We start from the raw sequence: 21,271 nt of genomic DNA on the forward strand, positions 1-21,271 counted from the left end.
GAACAGGGATGGAAGAGTTAAGGCTTTCCCTATCACCACTGATCGTTAATTTACTGCTGATGAGTCCTTTGATATCAGAACCAGTTTTTTTGGGGGCTTTCAACACAGACTGGAGTGACTCTCCAGGAAACCCCCAGGCCTTCTATACTAGGTTGGAACTACAACGACAGGCCTGCCAGCCTCTAGAACGTCAGACAGCCATTGTTGGCCTATGTTTGCTGAGACATTCAGCCTCAAGAACCTAGCAACTGTGGGCTCTTGACATTCCAGGTGCGGGTCTGCTACTGTTGGGACCATTCTGACCATATTTCCTAAACCAATTTAATTGATCCTTTAACACACGTTCACACACAAACACAAGTTCCGCTAATGAACCCACACACGACACCGTCAAACATTTTCTAGGTATTTTCACACCTTACTGTAGACTCAAGGACCTCAAAACCCTGAAGGTGGAGTATAGATCTATCCAGAAGAAATCTCACTGGCAGGACCGAGACAAGGCTTTAAGCACAGGGCACCCCTGCATTTAAGACCCGAGCTAGCCTGCTCTGCCCCCAGCACTGTGAATGGCAAAGAACCAGAGCCTCCCAGTAAAAGAGGTGTCTCATATCCTGAGCTAAATAAAGAAATGGGGCTGGGAGGTGGTGGCACACTCCTTTAATCCCAGCACTCGGGGAGGCAGAGGCTGGCAGATCTCTGTGAGTTCAAGGCCAGCCTGGTCTAGAAGAGCTAGTTCCAGAACAGGATCCAAATCTACAGAGAAACCCCATCTCAAAAAACAGAGAGAGAGAGAGAGAGAGAGAGAGAGAGAGAGAGAGAGAGAGAGAGAGAGAGAGAGAGAGAGAGGACTCAGAAGTCAGAACTAATAACAGGCAGTCCAGAGCTCACCATTTTTGACTGCGGCTGCTTTCCTTAGTCAAAGAAGGAGGCAATAGACCCCAGGACAGAAAAGAACCCCCAGATTTGTGAACACAGAAGGGAAGTTTGAATCTCTTCTGCTGCTAGACTGGGAGATAAAGAAACTACCAGGTTGAGGGGCTGGGGTACCAAGGAACACCGCTGGGCAGAGCTTATGCTTTAGGGCCTTGGCATATTGCCTCTCCACCTGACTGTGTCGTCACCACCTCACCAGCCTTAGGCACACCAGGGCCGGCCCCCTGTTGGGAGGCAAGCCTGGCATCTCCAGGAAATAGAAAATGCAGAAAAGGGAATCAGGTCCAAATGTCACTCTGGAAAACGAAGGGCCAGAAGGTGCTATACATCTTCCACGTGGGGTGGGATTTGAAGCTGGCATCTGGGTAGTGCCACCAAATTCTTTCACTGAGTCCCAACCCCTTGGCCCCAAGTTCATAATACCACTACTTAATTAGAGAACAGTCAAACAGCTTTATTGGCGACCTAAGGGAGCTGAGGTCTCCAATCCACCCCCCACTCCCCAAGGTGTCAACTGCAAGGCCTTCTCCAGTAGGAAGGCCAATCACATGATCTGTGAGAGCTCCTGGCACAGAGTCAGATCTCTGCTCCTAATTCGAAAAATTCCAAATCCTGATTCCTGAGTCAGCAAAGTCAGAGGCTAGAGTCCGATGAGCTCCTGTGGGGGCTCAGGAGGCTGTCCAGGTTGTTCAGCAATTATCTGCAGAGCTGTGGCGGCAGAGGTCCGAAGGCCACAGGAAACTGTCCCAAGGTTGGTTTCCAAAAGGGCCCCGGCTCTGGCAAGGCATGGAAACTGGCCCTGCAAATGCACTTTGGGTATGATGGGGTCACATCGCCAAGCAGCCTCGGGAGGACAGAACCCTGCCATGTCTTTGGCATGCCAAAGCTCTGTGGTCCAGGCTCAGTGGGACTACCATAGCCTGTCATTCTTGGGTCCTCACGGGATATAGGTACCACATCACAACCCCCGAAGGGTTGATGATCACAGTGAAGTTGGTTTCACTCTTGAGGCCGCTGATGATATCCCCTGTGAAGACATTCTGGCCCTGGATTGGGGAGATGGACATCATTATCGAGGCTAACACAAGAACAGCGACACAGAGACCCGCTCCCCACAAGACCTAGAAGCCCGTACGTGTTGGGCTCCAGTACACCCCATAGGAGTGAGAATTTCCCACTCCTTTATAGCAAGGCTGACATGTTCAAGCAGGCTACAGAAAAGCCCCACCCTGTGGAAAACTCTAAGTACAATGATGCGAAAGCTGACCAGGGAGTGAGGACCAGCTTGGGATGTCAAGGGTGCCCATTCATACCCAGCAGCTCTACCTACGTGGTTGGAACAACAGTGCAGACAGGACAGCACCAGTCACAGCCCTTGATGCCTCCCGCTGCCTCCCACCCCAGGCTCTTTCTAGGGCGCTAAGGCATAGGGGACACCATGTAGGGGTCAGGACCGCCTGGATCCCAGAAGGCTGGGTCGGGGACAACAGGTGACAGGGCACTTACCTCATACTTTTTGGATTCAGGGAAGTTCAGTTCCAAGAGGGAGGAATGGAAGCGGTAAGGCATGTCTGTCCTGCGGCTGAAGAAGACCAGGGCACTCGCCCCATTAGACAGAGGCCGCTTGAACACCTCAATTTGGGATTTACTCTAGGCATAAAAGAGAACCACTGGCTGGAGTCTCATGTTTGGTTTGGTCCTGACATCCCTTGCCTCCCATGCCCTTCCCAACAAGCTCTCTCTTTAACCCCAGCCCACAGCATTCAGACTTGAGGACAATGTAACATCACAGCCATCTAGCACTTATACTTTTCTCTCCCCTCCTCCCTGACTCAGCAGATGCTAACTAATTCCGTACCAGGCCCTGCACAGAATCACAAGAGGCGCAGACAAGAAGAACTGAGGCCACACCGTATGAGCTCTGCCAAGTCCATTCCAGGGCTGCAGTTGGGGACACTACTAGGAGGGGACAATGAATCCTGATGGGGAAAGGTATCCAGCTGGCCTCAAGTAGAGGGCACTTCATCATCCAGAACAATCCTCAGGCACAGTGTCACCATCGGCACCTCTGGCAGGGACTAGTTATCTCCTTGGGACATCACTAAATTGGCAAGTGCTTTCTGGTTTTTTTGTTTGTTTGTTTGTTTTGTTATCTGAGACAAGGTTTCTCTATATAACAGACCTGGCTGTCCTGGAACTGCTCTGTAGACCAGGCTGACCTCGAACTCACAGAGATCCACCTGACTTTGCCTCCCGAGAGCTGGGATTAAAGGTGTGTATTACTATCTTTTAAGATTTATTATTATATGTATGAATGTTTTTGCCTGCATATATGCAAATTTACTGCATGCATGCGATGCCTGAGGCCAGAAAAGGGTGCCAGATTCCTGGAATTGGAGTTACACACAGCATCCCCAAATTCATGCTGCCAGGATAGAGACCCAGGGCCAGCTCCCCTGCTCTCAGGGGAGCCCAGCTCCTTAAGCCTCCTCTTCTCACCCCCATTCCAGTACCTTGAAGATCCTACGTCCCTGGATGCCTAAGGGGTCCTGATTGATTTTGATCACGAGTGGATTCTGAAGAATGTCTATGTTTTGGGGGGAAATGGTACGCAGGTCTGTGGACATGAAGAGGGGGGCTGCCAGCACTGCCCACAGGGCCATCTGGGCCCGGGATTCCTCAAAGCTCAGGCCGAAATTCCCGATGAGCAGCTGGGGACAGAAGAAAGGAGCAATCAGTGTGGGCCTCCTTGGGGAGGTGCGCACCAGGGCCTTGGTCAAACATGTGCAAGAGCAGACAGGACTGGGGAGAAGGCCGCATGGCTTAGCAAACACATCCGAGTCACATCCCATCTAGCATCAGCTTCTTTCATGCAGAGGAGGTGATGGGCTTTCTGAGCTGCTCGGATGATACAATGGGTCTCTGCGTTATATTATAGTGACAGAGTAAGACCCCATCTAAAAGAAAAGAGAAAGAAACCAAGGGACTGTAACTGCCCAGGTGAAGCTGAGAGCTGGAGCAGGAGCTCCAAGGCAGGTGAGCTCAGCTCTCCAGGCTGGCCTTCTTCCTGCCTCATCATTGTCACTGATTGGTGATGCTTCCTGACTAGCTGAACGGATAATCCTGAAAGCATCTGTGTAAGGCACCAGGGCTATGACTGAGATCTGAGTGACTGGAAGCAGGATGCAGGCTGTGTGTTGCGGGGTGGGGGTGACTGGAGACTTTGCAGGGAGAGAGGGCACAGCATCAAAGGAACCAGAGGCAGAGAGGGAAAGGGACAGGAAGCGGAATGGATGCTACAGATGGGCTCTCAGTGCTCTTTGAGACACCTGGGAGGTGCTTAACAATGGGCATTCCCAGATTATGCTCTGGAACATTCTGATGTCAGAGGGGGACAAGGAGGTTTCTGTGGGTCGTGACTCCTGGTGGGGTTCACCTATCAGGTATTTACGACTCCTAACAGTAGCAAAATTAGTTATGAAGTAGCAGTGAAAGAAATTTTATGGTTGGGGGTCACCACAGCATGAGGAACCATATTAAAGGGTCGAAACATTAGGAAGGTCGGGAACCACTGCCCTATAGGAGTGCACAGGGTGCTAGGCTGCAGGGACTGGAGGGATGGCAAGAAGGGCGAGGCTAGAGACCTCCCCTTCCATGCTGGTACCATGTCTGGGTCATTCCAGTGTCCAGGCCCCGCCACTGGTTGCAGTATGTCTTGGTGTTTCACAAACCAGTCCAGAATGGAGAGCACGCTCTTCCAGGAGTCCTGGATGTCGTCATAGTTACGCCAGAGATTGCAGATGCTGGCAATCAGCGTGTAGTTCACCTGGACGGTGGGAAAGGCAGGAGCTGACACATGTCACCTTGATGCCCAGGGGCCATCTGCCAGCTGGGGATGCTAGCCGATGGAGGCTTGGACTGAGGCAGAGGATTAGTTCTCAGGGGCGTGTGGTCTGGGAAGGTGACCCCCCATCTAGGGGCTGCCCAGGCCTTTCCTCCATATAGGGGGTGTGCCCATCACTCTCCCACCACGGGCCACGTACACAATGTGCATTTCCTCAGTGACAGTGCCACCACTTGCCTCCTTCGGGTTTGAAGGTCTGAGCCCTTCTGAGGCTCTGCCTGCCTCAGTAGCCTTCTGGGTCTTCTGGCGCATGGGGACCCACCCGGGATTCTGCTTGCTTGCTGAACATTGTGCCTGTGCCTTGCTTGCCTGCCTTGGATGCTAACACCAACAACCCACCTGATGCGCTGACTGAGGCTTCCTCTATGGTTCGGGGACCTGGTGGTCTCTAGACACCTAGAAATAGGTGTGCTGGCTAACTATGACAAGAGCAACTCTGATTATGGGGCAGCCTGCCTCTGGCCTGGCACACAGGAGGTGATGGGGCCTGGGAGAGAGAAGCTGTGGCAGGCAGGTGCACGGAATGGCTTACCTTGGGGGGTAGGCCCCCTTCATAGGCTGGCCAGCTGCAAGAAAAGGCGATGGGGCGGCCTGTGGCATTCAGGGCAGCAGACATCTTGGGATACCCTGCAGAAACCCCAATTTGGTGACTGAACAGGCATAGGGGACAGTCTAGGAAGTACCTCCTTGTACCTAAAGATTTACTTCCTGGGTGCCAAGTCTTAGGAGGAAGCTATGTAGCTACAGAGCCATTGCATCTTTAGAGGGCCAGGGAGCGGCAAGCAGGGGTAAGGAATTTGGGAAAGCTACGGCCGCCGCCAGGTACAGGCAGACTGAGACCCACAGCTGCTGCCCTCTCTCCGGATGATGGTCGAGCCAGGCAGGAACTCACCCTGTGCATGCTCTTTGGCAGTAGAGAAGCAGCCGTCCAGCTTCAGCATGTCAATCTTCCACTCAGCAAAGGTTTCAGCATCCAGCTCCACTTTGTCCAGAGTGGTACCAGGGTAACCCATGCAGGTCATTTTGCCCAAGTCCTCATAGATGCCTAGCTTCAGACCCAGGGAATGGGCCTGCGGGGTTCAAGAGACAATGGTAGATCAAGTGAGACCCTCTTCATAGTCATATCTTGACAGAGACCATTAAAACCTTCAACAGCCCCTCAGATACCAACATGGCTCCTGATCTCGGTTATCTGCACTGTCTTCGATAGTAACAGGAGCCTTGGACATCGGCACAGATCCTGGCTGCAGTAGGGCCACAGACCTAGACATAGCCTTCATGCAGCTTTGGCCTGGGCATCATCATGGCATTGAGATGATGGTGTACCAGAAACCAGAGGCCTTGAGCCAGACCAGTGATTCGCTGCGATGAACATTTGCTGGTGAAGCTTATAGACAAAAGGACATACTATATGACACACCCAGGCCCCCAGTGCCACCAGGACGGATGAAGATGTGTTGGAGAGGCAGGAAAGGAGAAGCAAAGAGGTTTTTGGTGGTGTTGGCTTCTGTTTTGTTTTCCTTGGTTTGTTTTCTTGTTTTTGTTTGCTTGCTTACTGTATTGTTTTCTTTGGCAAGGGAGTACTTCAGGGGTGGAGGGAGGATATGGGGGACCAGTAGGTGAGCAGAATTAGGGTGCATGACGTAAAACTCTCCAAAAAAAAAACAAAAAATAAGTTAAATTAAAAAACAAAACCAATCAACCAACCAACCAAACAAACAAAACCCCGCAACGGCTCCCAGGGCTGGGGATGTAGCTCAGCTGGCAGAGAGCTTGCCTATGATGCACGACGCCTGGGGTTCTAGTCCCAGGCACCGCATATAAACCGTGCATAGTGGCAAGCATCATAGTCCCAGAGCATCGAACATTTTGTTTGTTTGAGACAGGGCCCCTCTATCATAGCCCTGGCTGTCCTGGAACTCTCTGCACAGACCAGGCTGACTTTGAACTCATAGATCTGCCTGCTTCTAGAGCACAGGATTAAAGATGCGTACCACCACACCCAGTTGGCACAGAAGTTTAAGGTTGTCCTCAGCTACAGTGTTGGAGGTCATCCTGGGCAATGCGAGTCCCTCTCTCAACGAAATAAAGTGGGAACCCTCAGTGGCTCAAAGACAAGTCCCAGCTGGCTGCTTTCTGCCAGCTTAGGCCATTTTCCTCCAGCTATGTCTTGCCTTGAGGCATTTTACTGCCCCAGACGCCTCACCTCTGGGGTCAGTTCAACTCAACGCCTCCTCCAGGGATCTTTTTGCTAAGGTCGCTTTCTGGCTTTCACCGCATTAGGTCAAAAGTAGGTGTTCGCCAGGCGGTGGTGGCACACGCCTTTAATCCCAGCACTCGGGAGGCAGAGGCAGGTGGATCTCTGTGAGTTCGAGACCAGCCTGGTCTACAGAGCTAGTTCCAGGACAGGCTCCAAAGCCACAGAAAAACCCTGTCTCGAAAAACCAAAAAAAAAAAAAAAAAAAAAAAAAAAAAAAAAAAAAAAGTAGGTGTTCATTTTTCAGCTTCCATCCTTACGGAGTTCTCAACAGAGGCGCTGCTAAAGAGCCCCAGGCACAAGGGAGGAAGAGAGGTGTGGCCTTCATACTAAGGGGCAGGGCTGGACTGGGACTTACATAGTCAGCCAGGAAGGCAATCCCATGAGGGAAGCGATTGGGATCAGGCAGCAGGCGGCCTTTGGAATCACGCCCACCAATCCAGCAGTCGTCGATGTTGAGGTATACATAACCAAGGTCCCGCCATCCATCCTGGGCCAGCCGGTCAGCCATCTCCATGAAGAGCCGTTCACTAGCAAGGGATGGAAGGATGGTGTTGCTCAGTAGTTCAGGCTGTCCTGCATTTCTGCTCTTTTCTCTGCTCTGAGTGTGAATTCTGGCTATAAAAATCATACCTCTAGCCTTTAATCCCAGCACTGGGGAGGCAGAGGCAAGCAGAACTCTGTGAGTTCCAAGACATCCAGGACTGTTACACAGAGAAACCCTGTCTCAAAAACAAACCAAAATTATACCTCTAGCTGGGCAGTGGTGGCACACGCCTTTAATCCGAGCAGTCTGGAGGCAGAGGCAGGCGGATCTCTGTGAGCTCAAGGCTAGCCTGGTCTACAAGAGCTAGTCCAGGACAACCAGGACTGTTACACAGAGAAAACCTGTCTTGAAAAACAATCATACCTCTAGCTGGGCGGTGGTGGCATATACCTTTTAATCTTAGCACTTGGGAGGCAGAGGCAGGCTCTTTGAGTTCAAGGCCAGCTTGGTCTACAAAGTGAGTTTCAGGACAGTCAGGGCTACAAAGAGAAACACTGTCACACAAAGCCAAAAGGAAAAAAAAATCATGCCTCTGCTGTCAGCTGAGGACTAGACCAGATAACAAGAGTAAATGGCCTCCCAGAATTGTGTCAGGGTGGGGCAAAAGAGGTAGTCTGGCCCCTAGGCCAAAGGAAGCACAAGGGGCCTGCTTGACCTTTTATCTCTTTCCAGTTACCTCAGGGGCCAGGTCCACCTCTGGACCCTACCCACTGAGGCTCCACTGAGGCCCCGCATAGGTCACGGGACTAGGTTTCAGTCTGTAGTCTCCCTCGGCTTGGCAATTCCAACCTTGCACTTTGTGCTGGTGAGTGTCTCCCACCCCCCTTTTGCTGCCCTGGGTGTCCAGATCTTACTCACCTGATGCAGTTCTTTGGGTCCTGGTCACAATCGATGTTACAGCGGAAACGCTCCCAGGCCAGCCAGCCCATGGGTGGCGTTCGCAGGAGTCCGTTCTCCAGCATCAGTACCTGGGTCACCAGGGCCAGTAAGAGCACTGAGGGGAAGGTGGACAGTGACTTGTATGTAAGTGGCTCCCACAGCCTCTCAGCCTCATCATCACCTCAGCCCCCCCCCATGTCCCTCTTAGTCAATAATTCCCTCTATGCAGCCCAGTGGGAACTGAGACTACTCAGTTCAGGTTAGAGTTGACTCGGTCCGCACCTGCGGTCGTGGGGAAGGTGCACGGGGCACAGCAATATGTTAAAAAAGCTGGGCAACCCACTCACTGTTGGCATAGCCTGGGAATCAACAGAACTGACCCCCTGAAGTCATGTCCTTGAAATATGTGGGACGAGATCCCTCTCTCCCTCCCTACACAGAAGTGGCAGTACATTGTGGCCAGATTCTAGGTTGCTGAGGCCTTGGGGGCTCTCTGCTCTCCACCTCAGAAAGCCACAGAAGGGCCTAAGGAGGTTGGTCAGGATGGACTCATACCCAGCTGCTCACCTATATGAGCCCTTTCCTCTTGGATTTCAGTTTCCTTACATGTAAGTGACTGTACCCACTTTATGGGGTTGCTGTGGCAGGCTGCTACCCGGTAAGATAGGGCCGCTACACCGGAGCAGGACTGAGAAAGGAAGTGCCCCTCTTTGGAGGGGAAATGATTCCAGGCTGGGGAGCATCTCCTTGCTTTTCCTGGCCCAGCTCCAAGAAGAGGAGAGGAAGTGTTCTTCCCACATACTCACATCAAGAAAGAGAAATAAGTATCAGGCAGAGTTCTGGTTCCCCTTCCACAGTCCCTCCCGGAAAGCCACCGCAGTAGGTTGTGGGTACCTGTCTTTTGCAGCATCGCCTCGGAGTCAATTATCAGGACCCAACTGAATCGTCTCTGCTCCAATCAGCTTTATATGTTGAACTGTGGAAGATAACATGTTAAATATCGCACTGGGCATAGCGTTGCATACCTTTATTTTTAATCCCGGCCCTGGGAGGTAGAGGCAGGAGGATCTCTGTGAGTTCCAGGCCAGCCTGGTCTATACAGCGAGTTTCAGGCCAGCCAGAGTTACACAGGGAGACCCTGATTCAAAAAGGGGATGTTATTGCCGAGTGTTGAGGCGCACACCCCTTAATCCCAGCACTCTTCGAGTTTGAGGATAACCTTGTCTACATAGTGAGTTCTAGGACAGTTGTGGTACCAAGTCGCTTTCATTACCGACGCTCCTTCCCCTGCCATCACTACCCCGAGTCTGGGCTCTTTAGAACTACACGGAGTCTAGACATCGTCCTTTTGCCAGACCAGTGCTCGAAAGCGGCGGCCATTGGTTCCAGGAAGCCCAGGAAGAAGAGAGACGTTGGGCCCTACCAGGCTCCGGATCCCCGTGCGGAGTCCGGGTTCTCGGTCTGGGTCCTCAAAGATCCCAGGTCCAGAGTACTCCTTGGTCTCCTTGGTCCTCCTAGGTCCACCTTCTCGGTCGCTCAGTCCGCTGTACGTTTAGCCTCAGGAGCCCCCAGCTGCGGCCTCCACGTACCTATAGCGACCCGGGAGGCGGGGCATCGCGGGGCAACCCTTCCGGAGCAACCAATCAGAATCCCCTAGCAACGCCGTGCCCTCCCTCTATGCCCCAGCGCCCAGCCTCCATAAGCACCGCCCATTTAAACTGGCGTTCTGCGCGCTCCTGAGGCGCGCCCTCGTGGAATCGGCACCGGGACCCTGTGCGCGTTCGGGCACGCAGCGAGTCTGCCTGATCTCCTTCGTGCACCGCCCCAGGGGCGCGGGCGATGGTCCGCACTGCTCGCGCTCAGTAAGTGGAAGTGCAGTGAATTTCTACTGATAGCCAAAGGAAACAGCCCAGAAACTTGGTCTTTAACCGCTAAAAACGGTAGTGAAGAGGCTGGATGGGAATTCAGCCCTTGAAAGGTTAGGAGTCTGTCCCCTCCATCTGACGCCCATCCACTTCCCAAATTCATTCACTCATTCAATTATTTGTTGAACATATGCTGGTGCCAAATGCTATTTCTGAATGCCTTGGCCCTGATGGTAGTCATAACCTTCCCCTAACGGGATAGTACCGTCTCTCCACAACCCAGGTAACGGCAAGCGTACTTTGTGCCACGATCCAATGCTCAGTATGCTCTTCCTTCTTTTCCCCTCCGCCTTCATATGTAACTCTCCACACATCCTGTGCTCTCTACCTTCGAACTTCACCCCTCATCACACTGCAAGCCTGGGCTCATCACTTCTGCCTGGTTCACAGAAGGCCCTCAACGACCTTCTGCTTCCATCTAAGGAGACTTTCTCCACAGCAGACAAGGCAAACCTTGAAAACCCAGCTCTGCTGGCTGGAGAGATGGCCTCAGTGCTTAACAGCACTCGTTGCAAAGCAGAGGACAGGGGTTCAGGGTCTAGATTCACATAGTGGCTTCAACAACTATCCCTACCCCAGTTCTAAGGGATCTGACACCGTCTTCTGAACTCCGAGACATGCACATGGTGCACACATACATACATGCAGGCAAAACTCTCAGACACATAAAATAACCTAAATAGAACCCAACCCAGCCCTGGTCACGCCTCTCTCCGTTTGGAGAAATGGCTTTCCTAAGCCCCACCCTCTACCTTCTGATCCTGTTTCTTACAGTTATCTTCCTCATTGCCCTCCTTGTGATTCTTCAAACACAGTAGCTCCGGGGCCTTTGGAACTAGCGGGGCTCTCTGCCTACAATGCTGACCCCCTCATATCCCTTAATTATCTCTCAAAGTGAGGTCTACTCCGAACGTTTAAACCTCAAGCTCCCCACCGTGAGAAGCCCACGCTCCATTTCCCTGGATGGTTTTCGCCTTGTAACATATTTACTCCAGGTGATACTTTGAATTGAAGAAAAGTAAACACCCACCGCACCCCACAAAAACCAGCCAGCACAACTCAAAGCAGGGTGTAGGTACTCTTCTTTTTCTCTACATTGTGAGGTCAGGGAGGGGACCTCAGAGTTGACCTAAATGTCAAGGAGTTCTGAGGCTAGTGATGGGGGTGGGGTGAGAAGGAAGGGCTCTCTGGGCTTCAGGAACTGCAGAGAAGAGGTTGAGGTGGGAACCCACAAGCTCCTGGGCAGACGTTTAAACGCATTTGCCCTCGGCTTCTGGGAGTCCTGCCTGCCTTAGTGCTATCCTGCAGTCTTCCCTTAAGCGTTTGGATGGACAAACTCCAGGTAGAGCTTTGGGATCACAGGTGAACTGCAGCCCCTCACTGGCAGGTGACAGAAGCCGTAATGGCCAATTTCTAGAGGCAGAGATGGGGCTGACCCAAGGACTTAGTTGCAGGCTCTTTAGGAGCTAGCCTTATGAAGCGCCCTATCCGATGAATTGCCCGGCTTGGCTCTGCCAGCGTGGGGTGGGACTGGCTGGGCGGTAAGGGGGAATTTTTTGGGGAAAAAAACTGTCTAATTCTTTCTCCTTTGGTGGTGGGCTGGAGGTCTGTGGGTAGCCTGACGTTGGGCTTGGGGTTCGAGGTCATTCATCACCGACAAGTCCTGCGGCTCAGGCGGGTCCTCACCGCCAGGTCCTCAGTTTCCCTCTGGTGTGCGTGCCGAGGCGACTTTGCAGATCCCGAGGCCTGGTGGGTACTGGGCGGGGAGAGACCGGGGCGGTAACACGAGCCTCCCGGGCGGGGTCTCCTGGCTCCCGCGGCCACGTCTGCGGCCCGGGCGGAGGCGCGGGGTCCGGAGCAGAGAGCGGTCGCAAAGCACCCGACTAGGCAGGCTCAGGCTCTGGAGGTGAGTGCGGGTCGGGCGGGCTCCGGGAGGAGGTGACCTGGAGGGCGTGGCTGAAGAGCCCGGGCGGGATCCAGGGATCCAGGCACCCATAGGGCCGCCCCAGGGAGAGGCCTCATCTTTAGGCGCTCGTGGGCTCGGCCCCTCCGTGGGGCCCACGAAGGGCTGCGGCTAGAAGAGCCTTCCTCTTTTCCGGGCCTGCTTTGCTTCTCTTTGGAGCCCTTCTTCCCCTCCCGCATCCTGGCTTCAATTTCATCACTCACTACTTGATTTATTCATTATTTAATTGTATTTGCTTACTGCGTGTCTCTCCTACTGCAAAGTAGATTTCAGGAGCACTGGGTCATAGTTTTGTCTCTTGATGTATTCCTACGAATTCAGCAAGTCTGCACAGGGCTGATTATTGGTGGTTACTGGACAATCAAGCTTATAGACACCCTGCAAATGGGGACAGTGAAAAGTGAAAACATTGACAGAGGGGGGCGAAATGGACAAAGCCAGAACATGGAGGACTGCTGGCCAATTGACCTCAGAACAAGCCACTTTGGGTGCAGCAGCGATCACGAGAGATTTTTGTGATGATGTTCCAACAAGTGCTAGAAGGGAAAGCCTTGGCAGGCACTCAATTGACCTACCTAGCCTCAAGGGGTCCATAATTACAGTCAAGAGACAGTGGGCTAAGATACAGAGGGAAGTTCAGTAGCTGGGGGGGGGGAGAGTGGGGGCATTGAAACCAGGAGGCAGGGCTTTCTGCAAGAAGCTGCCCTTTCGCTGGGCCCTACAGTTAGAACAGCAATTGTCACATTTTTTGAGAGCTGTTTTGCAGGCTCTGTGAGAACCATGTGGCTGAGCAGTGCGGTTAGATAAGAGGCCACCCTGTCCCCTCTTTAGGCTCTTCTGATAAGTGTGTCACCAACAAGACCCCACCAAGAATGTGTGAGACCATTTACTGCTTCTCCTTCATTATGACTCTTGCGGGTTGAGCTGCCATAGGAACCTTGGAGCACCAGAATTTGGTGGGTGTCTTCAGTACCTCCAGTGCCACTGGAGTTTAAGAGAGCAGGTCCCCTTTGATCTATTGCTGGCTGCCCCTTCCCCTGACTCCATCTGGCTCTGAAATCACAGGTTCTTATTAAGGTGGGCTGGACACCACTGAGAGAGGCTGGTAGGGGCCCAGGAAGGTCACAGGATTTGAGCATGGCAGCAGGCCTGCAGTCCTAGGACTGGGGAGTTGGAAACAGTTGGATCAGCTCAAGAGCATCCTTGGAGCCCGGTGATGGTGGCGCACGCCTTTAATCCCAGCACTCGGGAGGCAGAGGGAGGCGGATCTCTGTGAGTTCGAAACCAGCCTGGTCTACAGAGCTAGTTCCAGGACAGGCCCCAAAGCCACAGAGAAACCCTGTCTAAAAAAAAAAAAAAAAAAAAAAAAAGCATCCTTGGATACATAGTGAGTTGGAGAGCAACATGGGCTACATGTTTAAAAAACAAGCAAACAGAAACCATCATATCAATGTCCTGCCATTCTTGTTCTTCTGATACAATTGTCTTTTCTGTTACAGTTTTTTGATATCCAGGTTTTTTTGTGCGTGGCCCTTTGATGACCTTTGAAAAGGACAGCAAGGAAGATTAGTCAGTGTCCTTCACAGATGAAGTCTGGGAGCTGCAGGGACACAGTAGCAGCCACAGGACTGGGCTGGAGGTCTTCTGAGCTTGGGGCCTTTCCTCCAGGTGCTCCCATCTCTACCTCAGCATTCTTGTGGACGCCATGAAGCTGAACAAGAGGAGCATGGCCCACTATGCTCTGAGCGATTCTCCAGCAGATCACACCGGCTTCCTTCGTACTTGGGGGGGACCAGGGACAGCACCTACTTCCAGTGGTGCTGGCCGAAGATACTGGTTTGTGCTCAAGGGCAACCTGCTATTCTCTTTTGAGAACAGAGAAAGCCGGACCCCTCTGAGCCTGGTGGTATTGGAGGGCTGCACGGTGGAGCTGGCCGAAGCTCCTGTGCCTGAGGAATTTGCCTTCGCCATTCGCTTTGATGCCCCTGGAGTGCACCCACACCTGCTGGCAGCAGATGGGCAGGTTGCCCAGGAGGCCTGGGTAAAGGCACTATCCCGAGCCAGCTTTGGCTACATGAGACTTGTAGTCCGAGAACTGGAGAGCCAGTTGCAGGATGCCCGTCAGAGCCTGGCCTTGCATCGCTGTGTGTCCCAGAAGTCTGTTGCCAGCTGTAGTAAGCCTTGGACTACTGACCGCTCAGCTCCAGGCCCTGAGAATGGTCACTTTCTCCCTAGGGACCGAAATCCCAATGGGTCTGTGGAAGAAAGGGGAAGCAGGCCAATGGGTCGGGATTTGACTGAATGGGAGTTGCAGGGCCCTGCCAGCCTCCTCCTAAGCAGGGGACAGAGCCCCGTGTCCCCTGAGACCTCCTGTTTCTCTACCCTGCATGACTGGTATGGGAAGGAGATCATGGAGCTAAGGCGAGGATGGCAGCAGAGGGCCAAGGGGAGCCAGCCAGAGAGCAAGCAACAGGATAGGCCCTGATTCCCGGCCCTTTGCACTGTGACCCTGACCTGCTGGTCAGGATGCCAGGGTCAGTACTTCAGGAGTTAAATGTTTACTCATTTCCCAGATTGCTGTGTGTGTGTGTGTGTGTGTGTGTGTGTGTGTGTCCCTCCTGCTCTGTAGACTTTCTCCAACTTGCAATCCTCCCCTCTGCCTGGAGTGAACTGAGGAATCATGACTTCCAACCTGTTTCCTGAGGCCTAGAAAGGCCAGGTGGCTGATGGGAACATAATGTAATGCAGGAAGGGGCTGTGCCCCCGCCCCTGCAGGACACTCTAGCTGTAATGTCCAACATAAGAAGTCTTGGGCATCTGAATACCAGCAGTGCCAGCAGAAGTGGCCTGAGGACTGACATCGACATGGTTTGTGCAGGGCTCTCTGTAGGAGAGGCTCTCCCGGTGCTAAGGGGGATTTTTCTTCTCCCCCGCCACCTTGTCAATGCCCAGTGCTGGACATGGCCCTGGGAGAGGCAGGCAGCCTTTATCTAGGAGCAGCCCTTCCTGATCTGCTGTCCACGGATTGTTCCCAGTGCTTGTCTGCCAAGAACCCTCGTGGCTACTTTCTCCTGTATCATGCCAAGTATTGTTTTCTAAGAGGACAAATGGCTGGGTCTTATAGAGCCAGAAGCCAGGCCCATCCGTCCCTTTATGTATGTGCGGTGACGGTGACTGTGGGAAAATGCGGGGCTTGATAGAGCTATACCTCTTTCCCAAACAAAACCTGCCTCTGCCTGACCACCCTGCTTTCCCTGTCTGGGGACTTGGGGCAACCTGACCCAAATCCACCCAGGCTTAAAGGCCAGTCTTTGGCCTCCAGGAGACTTGAGTTTCATGATCTCCTTGGCCAGGGCCAGGTCCTGTGACGCCAGGCATGGTTCTCAGCCTGCACATAGCATCATAGCCAACTACCCTTGATTGTACACACAAGTACTACGCCTTTGCTAAGTTTCTTGTTAGTGTTCTTTAGTTTGGTTTTTGGAGACCAGCTCTCACTTTGTAGCCCATGAAGGCCTGGAACTCATTCTTAGCTTTGCAAGCACTGGGAATAGTTATGAACCACCACACCCTGTTTGGTTTTGTTTGCTTTGTAGCAGGTCTTGGTTCTCCGGAAGGCCTGCCCACCCAGCTCCTCATACTAGCACTTCTGGCTTTAGGTTTTGTTTTGTTTTCTTATAATCAGAACAGTAAAGTTTGCAGGGTGTGGTAGCAAAGGAGGTTGAGGAGGATCAGGAGTTCAAGGCATTCCAAGGTTTTTGACTAGGCTGGGCTACACGCGAGACCCTTTCAGAAAATTATTCATTTTTGTTATTATAACCTGTGTTTACAAATGAAGAGTCAGGAGTCGGAGCTGCGAAGCCGGTGTCCGAGCCTAGGGACTGAGTGAGTCCGGGAACCTGTTCTGCTGGTGCAACCTCCACCAGTACAGTTTTCTGCTCTTGCTTGTTGCCTCGCCCTATGGGAAGCCTGCTGCTCACTGCTGCTATTGTTCGAGTGTTCACAGACGCTATGGGCTCTTGTTAACTTTTTATTGTTAAAGTTCCTTTTTATAAATTCAAATACCAAGTAAAGTTTTTCATTACACATTTCGGTTCCTTAATTAATACAAGTCTTTCAGAGGCCAAGGTCACTAACACCTTTGCAAAGGGAACTCAAAACGGACCGCCCGGCCCTCCGGAGCCCGGGAGGGGCGTCGTTGTACTCCTGACGTCACCACGTAGGGCGGGTGCCCGGGGCTTTCCCACGGCGACAGGAACGCAGGCACTGCGCAGACGTAAGGGCTGTGCGTCCGTACCCAGAGTCTCGCGAGGCTTGGAGGCGGGTTTTCTGCGAGAAGGCCAAACGGGGTGTGTGGGGTGTGGATCCCTGCGAGGGGCGGAGCAGAAGATGGCGTCCGCGGTGGCTTGCCGGCTGGCCCGGATAGCAGTCCGACCAGGGGCTCTCTGGAGCAGGCCGAGCGGGAGGAGAGGTGGCGATGTCTCCGTCGTACCGGGTAGCTCAGGTCGCAGCCTGGTACCGACGAGGTCAGTCATCGTCACTCGTAGCGGAGCCATCTTGCCCAAGCCGGTCAAAGTGAGTGTCTGACGAGGCGGGGCGAAGGGATCGAGGCCAGTCATTGGGGGGGAGTGTGTGTGGTCTGTGTTGATTGACGGGCGTAGAGGCCAATCATAGTATTGGCACGGACTGGGCTGTGAACCTAGGACCCCAATTTGCGCTGTTGGGTTGCTGACTTTGACAGGTGGAGGAAAAATGCATAAAACCAGTGTTAAGCTGGATTCCTGGACACAAGCTGGAAGGCAAGCAGCGGAACGTGCACTGTCTTGTCTTGAGGGACGCAATGACCCATTCTCTAGGACTAGAAGAAGAGCTTTGTGTCATTTATACAAATCACACAATCTCTATCTCAGAGGTGATGAGATTAAACAAGCCTGAAGAAATCTGAAGGGAATGCGGAAGTAATATACTTAGCAAAAAAAAAAAAAATGAAATGAAGGAAAAAGGACGTGAAGAAGCAGGCCCTTCTATCCTGGGAAGTGTGCAGAGAATCTTGCAGAAAGGTTTTCACAGATGAATCAGGGCAGAGCGGGCGTCCGAAGCTGGTAGCAAAGTTAGGTCTTGACAACGAGGACCACGTCCTGGTTTTTTTTTTTTTTCCCCACCACTGTATGCTGTTACTTGCCCTCAGTGCTCTTAAAGAAAATGGAAAGTCTCTTATACCAAAGGTGTGCCTTTTGACTGCGGGGCTGTGTAGAGGCGAAGGGTTAACGAAATCTTTTAGAGATAGTCTGACCCTTACTAACAGTTGACCGCAGTCGGGATTCACAGCAAGAAGCAGGAAGGTTTAGCTGTTTTATAAAAAGGCACAGCTAGGGGAACCAGAAAGCACACACTAGTGAAATGTCACCCGCTTCCCTCCCGTCCGTGCTGTCTTTTTTCATGGTTTTAAAGTTTAAAGTGCTGCAGTTCCTCCAGTTACTGAAGAGAACTGCCTGGAAGAGCCTTTCAGTGCACATCTTCTTAAATTCATTTTTGATGTGTATGGGTGTGGTGTTCCATGGAACTGGAGTTACTTCCTTATGAGAATTGATGTGGGTGCTGAGAACCAAGCCCAGGTCCTCTGGAAGAGGAGCCAGCTCGTAAGTGCTGAGCCGTCTGTCGAGCCCCTGAAACTCACCTGGATGTGTGTAGGGCTGATCACAGTCTAGCCGCGGTAGTCTCTCACCCCGTTGTTTATGGTTTTTGCAAGGAATTAGCAGGTGGTCTAATTTTTTTAAAAACCCTAATTTTTAGTTGTTTATTTTCCTAAATTTAGTTTAGCTTTATGCTTTTCTTTCTGGCATCCATTTGATGGCCACCAAACTCACTGTCTCTTTTTGGCTCTGAATTTTTCCAAAGACTTTAAACCTCAGTTGGTGTCTGGATCTGGGGTCACTGGAGGAAATGCCCCTGAGGGCCAGGGCTTGAGGTGCAGCCACTGGTCTCCAGGACTCACAGCACTTCTCTCTCGGCAGATGTCCTTTGGTCTTCTCCGTGTGTTCTCCATTGTGATCCCCTTTCTCTATGTTGGGACACTCATTAGCAAGAACTTCGCTGCTCTACTTGAGGAGCATGACATTTTTGTTCCAGAGGATGATGATGATGACGATTAACAGGTAAGACTTGCCTTTTTCCTAATTGGACGGGAACAAGAAGTAGGGTGGAGCTTCTGGTCATGATGCAGTCTGGCCTGTAGCAGCATAGCTACACTCAAGGCAGAAGGCTCAATAAGTTCACCCACTGGAGAAGTCTGTCTTTCTCTTACATTGGATGGGGTAATTTGACTGAGTCACTGTTAATCTCTGCCAATGGGTTAAGATCCTAGCTAGCCTTTCAGTTGCCCTTGATGTACCTTCATTCAGTCAGCTGACATTTTGATGATTTAATATGCTTTACACTTTATACAAGTCATGTAGCCTCTGCCTCAGAAGTGGAGGGGTAAACCAGCGAATCCTGAGGTGGGTAAAGGGAATATGGGAAGCGGAGGGGTGCTCAGTCCTGAGAAGTGTGCAGGGAATTTTTTTTTTTTTTTTTTTTTTGATTTTCAAGACAGGGTTTCTCCGTAGCTTTTGGTGCCTGTCCTGGAACTAGCTTCTGTAGACCAGGCTGGCCTTAAACTCACAGAGATCCACCTGCCTCTGCCTCCTGAGTACTGGGATTAAAGGTGTGTGCTACCCCCACCTGGCCCTTTTAAAATAATGTCTTTATTTTATGTGCATTGATGTTTTGCGTATGTATATGTCTGTGTGAGGGTGTCAGATCCCCTGGAAATATAGTTATAGACAACTGTGAGCTGCCATGTGGATGCTGGGAATTGAACCTGGGTCCTCTGGAAGAGTTGCCTGTGTTCTTAACCACTGAGCTGTCTCTCCAGCCCTGGAATCTTGAATTTTTACAGATGAATCAGGACAGCTGTGAAAATTGGTGTCTGGAGCTAATGGCAAAGTTAGGTCCTGGTATCTAGGATTCTTAACCAACTTAGTGAGGCCAACAGCTTCTGACTGAAATTTAGACACTGGCAAGGGGGTGAGAGACATAGCTCAGCTGATAGCCCTGGCAGAGGAACTGGGTTCTATTCCCAGCACCCACTTGGGCAGCTCACAGCCACCTGTAACTCCAGCTCCAGGGGATCCAATACCCACACATCCTAAATACACATATAAATATAAGCAGTTTTTAAAGTCAACTAGCAAATCCTCACTGTTGTCAGGTTTTTGAGTTAGCTCACTATGTAGTTCTGGCTGTCCTAGAACTCACTATATAGAACAGGATGACTTCAAATTCAGAGATCGGCCTGCCTCTGCCTTCTGAATGCTAGGATTAAAGATGTGTACCCTGTTACTGTACCAGCCTAGCCAGTATCCTGCTTACAAACCCTTGTTGCAGGGCTCCCAGTGCTCTTCCCATTCAGCTTTCCTGTGCTGTAATGTATGCTGCATGGCTAGAGACTGTCACAGGCAAAGACACTCCTGCCTCTCTGCCTGGCATTCTTATTATGATCTGGTCATACCTTCTACGCCATTTTTATCTTCCACATTCCCAGCTACAGGAAGAAGTAACCTTGAGAGGGCCATGTCTTCTGTGGTCATCCCAGAGTGGGCTGAGGAGGAGTCATCATTTTATTCTAACATTTACTTATATGTCTCTATGTGTATGAATACGGTATTCATGGAGGCCAGAGACTGTTAGATCTCTTGCCATTTTTTATGGAACTGAACTCTGGTCCTCTGCCAGATCAGTACGGGTTCTGATCGGCTGAGTCACTGCTCTGCTCGAGTTACCTGCATTCTTATCAGCCTCCAAGTATTAGCCCACTGTTGTACCACTCTGTCTTAAGTCCACCCATTCTTCCTTGTTTTTGTTACAGCTCCCTTTACCTCCTATTTGAAAGTGACTGTTGCCAAAGCCTGGTGTGGCATCACAAGCTTTTGTGATCCTGGTACCCAGGAAGTAGAGGCAGAGCTCAAGGATAGCCTGGACAACAGGAGCAGAAGAGAAATGCCTTGGGTATTTCTAGTGGCACACAGCAGTAATCTCAGCACTGGAGAGGTAGAGGCAGGAACAAGTTCAAGATTATCCTTGGCTACATTGAGTTTGAGACTACTCTGGGCTACATGAGACTGTGTGTGGTTTATTTATTTATTTAAAGTGACTGATGCTTGTCTTTCTTCCAGGACATGGAGAAGTGCAGAAAGGAGAAAGCACTAATAGACCAAGTGGTCGCCCGCTCAGCTCCTTCCCTATTGGCAGAAGGGTCAGAGAAGGCCAGCCCTCAGCCTCACCTCCTCATGGTTTGTGACAACAGCCCAGAATCCTATGTTTTTGGGAGGTTCCCGCACATGTGTTGTCACAGAGCACTGGAAACTGTGAGCGACATAATAAATACGAGCCATGTGTGACTGAAAGGCTGCTCCCGTTTCTCACTCCCAGCAGGCTCAGTTGCACTTTGTCGTCTCTTCTGTGTTCAAGAAACATCTTATTAAAAGCCAGGACATCCAGGCTGTTACACAACCACAGACATCATTGGGGGGGGACCAAGAACTTTTTTCCCTTTAGTTATGTGTATCTGTTTATGGGTGCCCCTGGAGGCCAAAGGCATAAGATCCTCCTGGAACTGGAGTTAAAGATGATTACGAGTTGTCTCAAGTGGGTGCTGGGAGCCAACTCTGGTCCTCTGCAAAACCAGCAAGAACTCTTAACCAATGAGCCATCTTTCCATCCCCCTAACCCCCATCCTGAGACTTAAATTTTTTTTTAACTTTATAAATCTTCCCTCAGAGCCACTTAACTGTAGCCTTAAGACTAGAGGGGTTGCCACTTG

The 21,271-nt window shown here is 51.5% G+C and overlaps 3 protein-coding genes across 6 annotated transcripts; 2 read left to right on the top strand and 1 right to left on the bottom strand.

Moving 5' to 3' along the window:
* Positions 1 to 1,369: 1,369 nt before the first annotated feature.
* On the bottom strand, positions 1,370 to 10,111 carry Naga (alpha-N-acetylgalactosaminidase). Its single transcript, XM_050165566.1, has 10 exons — positions 9,947 to 10,111; positions 9,418 to 9,499; positions 8,503 to 8,638; positions 7,456 to 7,627; positions 5,733 to 5,910; positions 5,373 to 5,467; positions 4,601 to 4,762; positions 3,450 to 3,647; positions 2,443 to 2,586; positions 1,370 to 1,982 (listed from the first exon to the last, which is right to left on the bottom strand). Exons 2-10 carry the CDS (start codon positions 9,431 to 9,433, stop codon positions 1,860 to 1,862), a joined length of 1,224 nt encoding a protein of 407 aa, XP_050021523.1. The 5' UTR covers positions 9,434 to 9,499; positions 9,947 to 10,111; the 3' UTR covers positions 1,370 to 1,859.
* Positions 10,112 to 10,280: 169 nt separating this feature from the next.
* On the top strand, positions 10,281 to 16,499 carry Pheta2 (PH domain containing endocytic trafficking adaptor 2). 4 transcript variants are annotated; one of them, XM_050165569.1, is made up of 3 exons: positions 10,739 to 12,354; positions 13,243 to 13,367; positions 13,911 to 16,499. In XM_050165569.1, exon 3 carries the CDS (start codon positions 14,117 to 14,119, stop codon positions 14,894 to 14,896), a length of 780 nt encoding a protein of 259 aa, XP_050021526.1. In that variant the 5' UTR covers positions 10,739 to 12,354; positions 13,243 to 13,367; positions 13,911 to 14,116; the 3' UTR covers positions 14,897 to 16,499. The 4 variants fall into 4 exon arrangements, with proteins under 4 accessions (XP_050021527.1, XP_050021526.1, XP_050021524.1 ...); XM_050165570.1 differs by lacking the exons at positions 10,739 to 12,354; positions 13,243 to 13,367 and adding an exon at positions 10,281 to 10,385; XM_050165567.1 differs by lacking the exon at positions 13,243 to 13,367.
* Positions 16,500 to 16,725: 226 nt separating this feature from the next.
* Smdt1 (single-pass membrane protein with aspartate rich tail 1) lies at positions 16,726 to 20,855 on the top strand. The gene is made up of 3 exons (XM_050165574.1): positions 16,726 to 16,986; positions 18,426 to 18,566; positions 20,625 to 20,855. Exons 1-2 carry the CDS (start codon positions 16,801 to 16,803, stop codon positions 18,561 to 18,563), a joined length of 324 nt encoding a protein of 107 aa, XP_050021531.1. The 5' UTR covers positions 16,726 to 16,800; the 3' UTR covers positions 18,564 to 18,566; positions 20,625 to 20,855.
* Positions 20,856 to 21,271: the final 416 nt, after the last annotated feature.

This window comes from Alexandromys fortis, unplaced genomic scaffold, assembly GCF_014885135.2.
Source record: "Alexandromys fortis isolate MF-2015 unplaced genomic scaffold, M_Fortis_MF-2015_v1.1 scaffold_157, whole genome shotgun sequence".
In the NCBI taxonomy this organism is placed as follows: domain Eukaryota; kingdom Metazoa; phylum Chordata; class Mammalia; order Rodentia; family Cricetidae; genus Alexandromys; species Alexandromys fortis.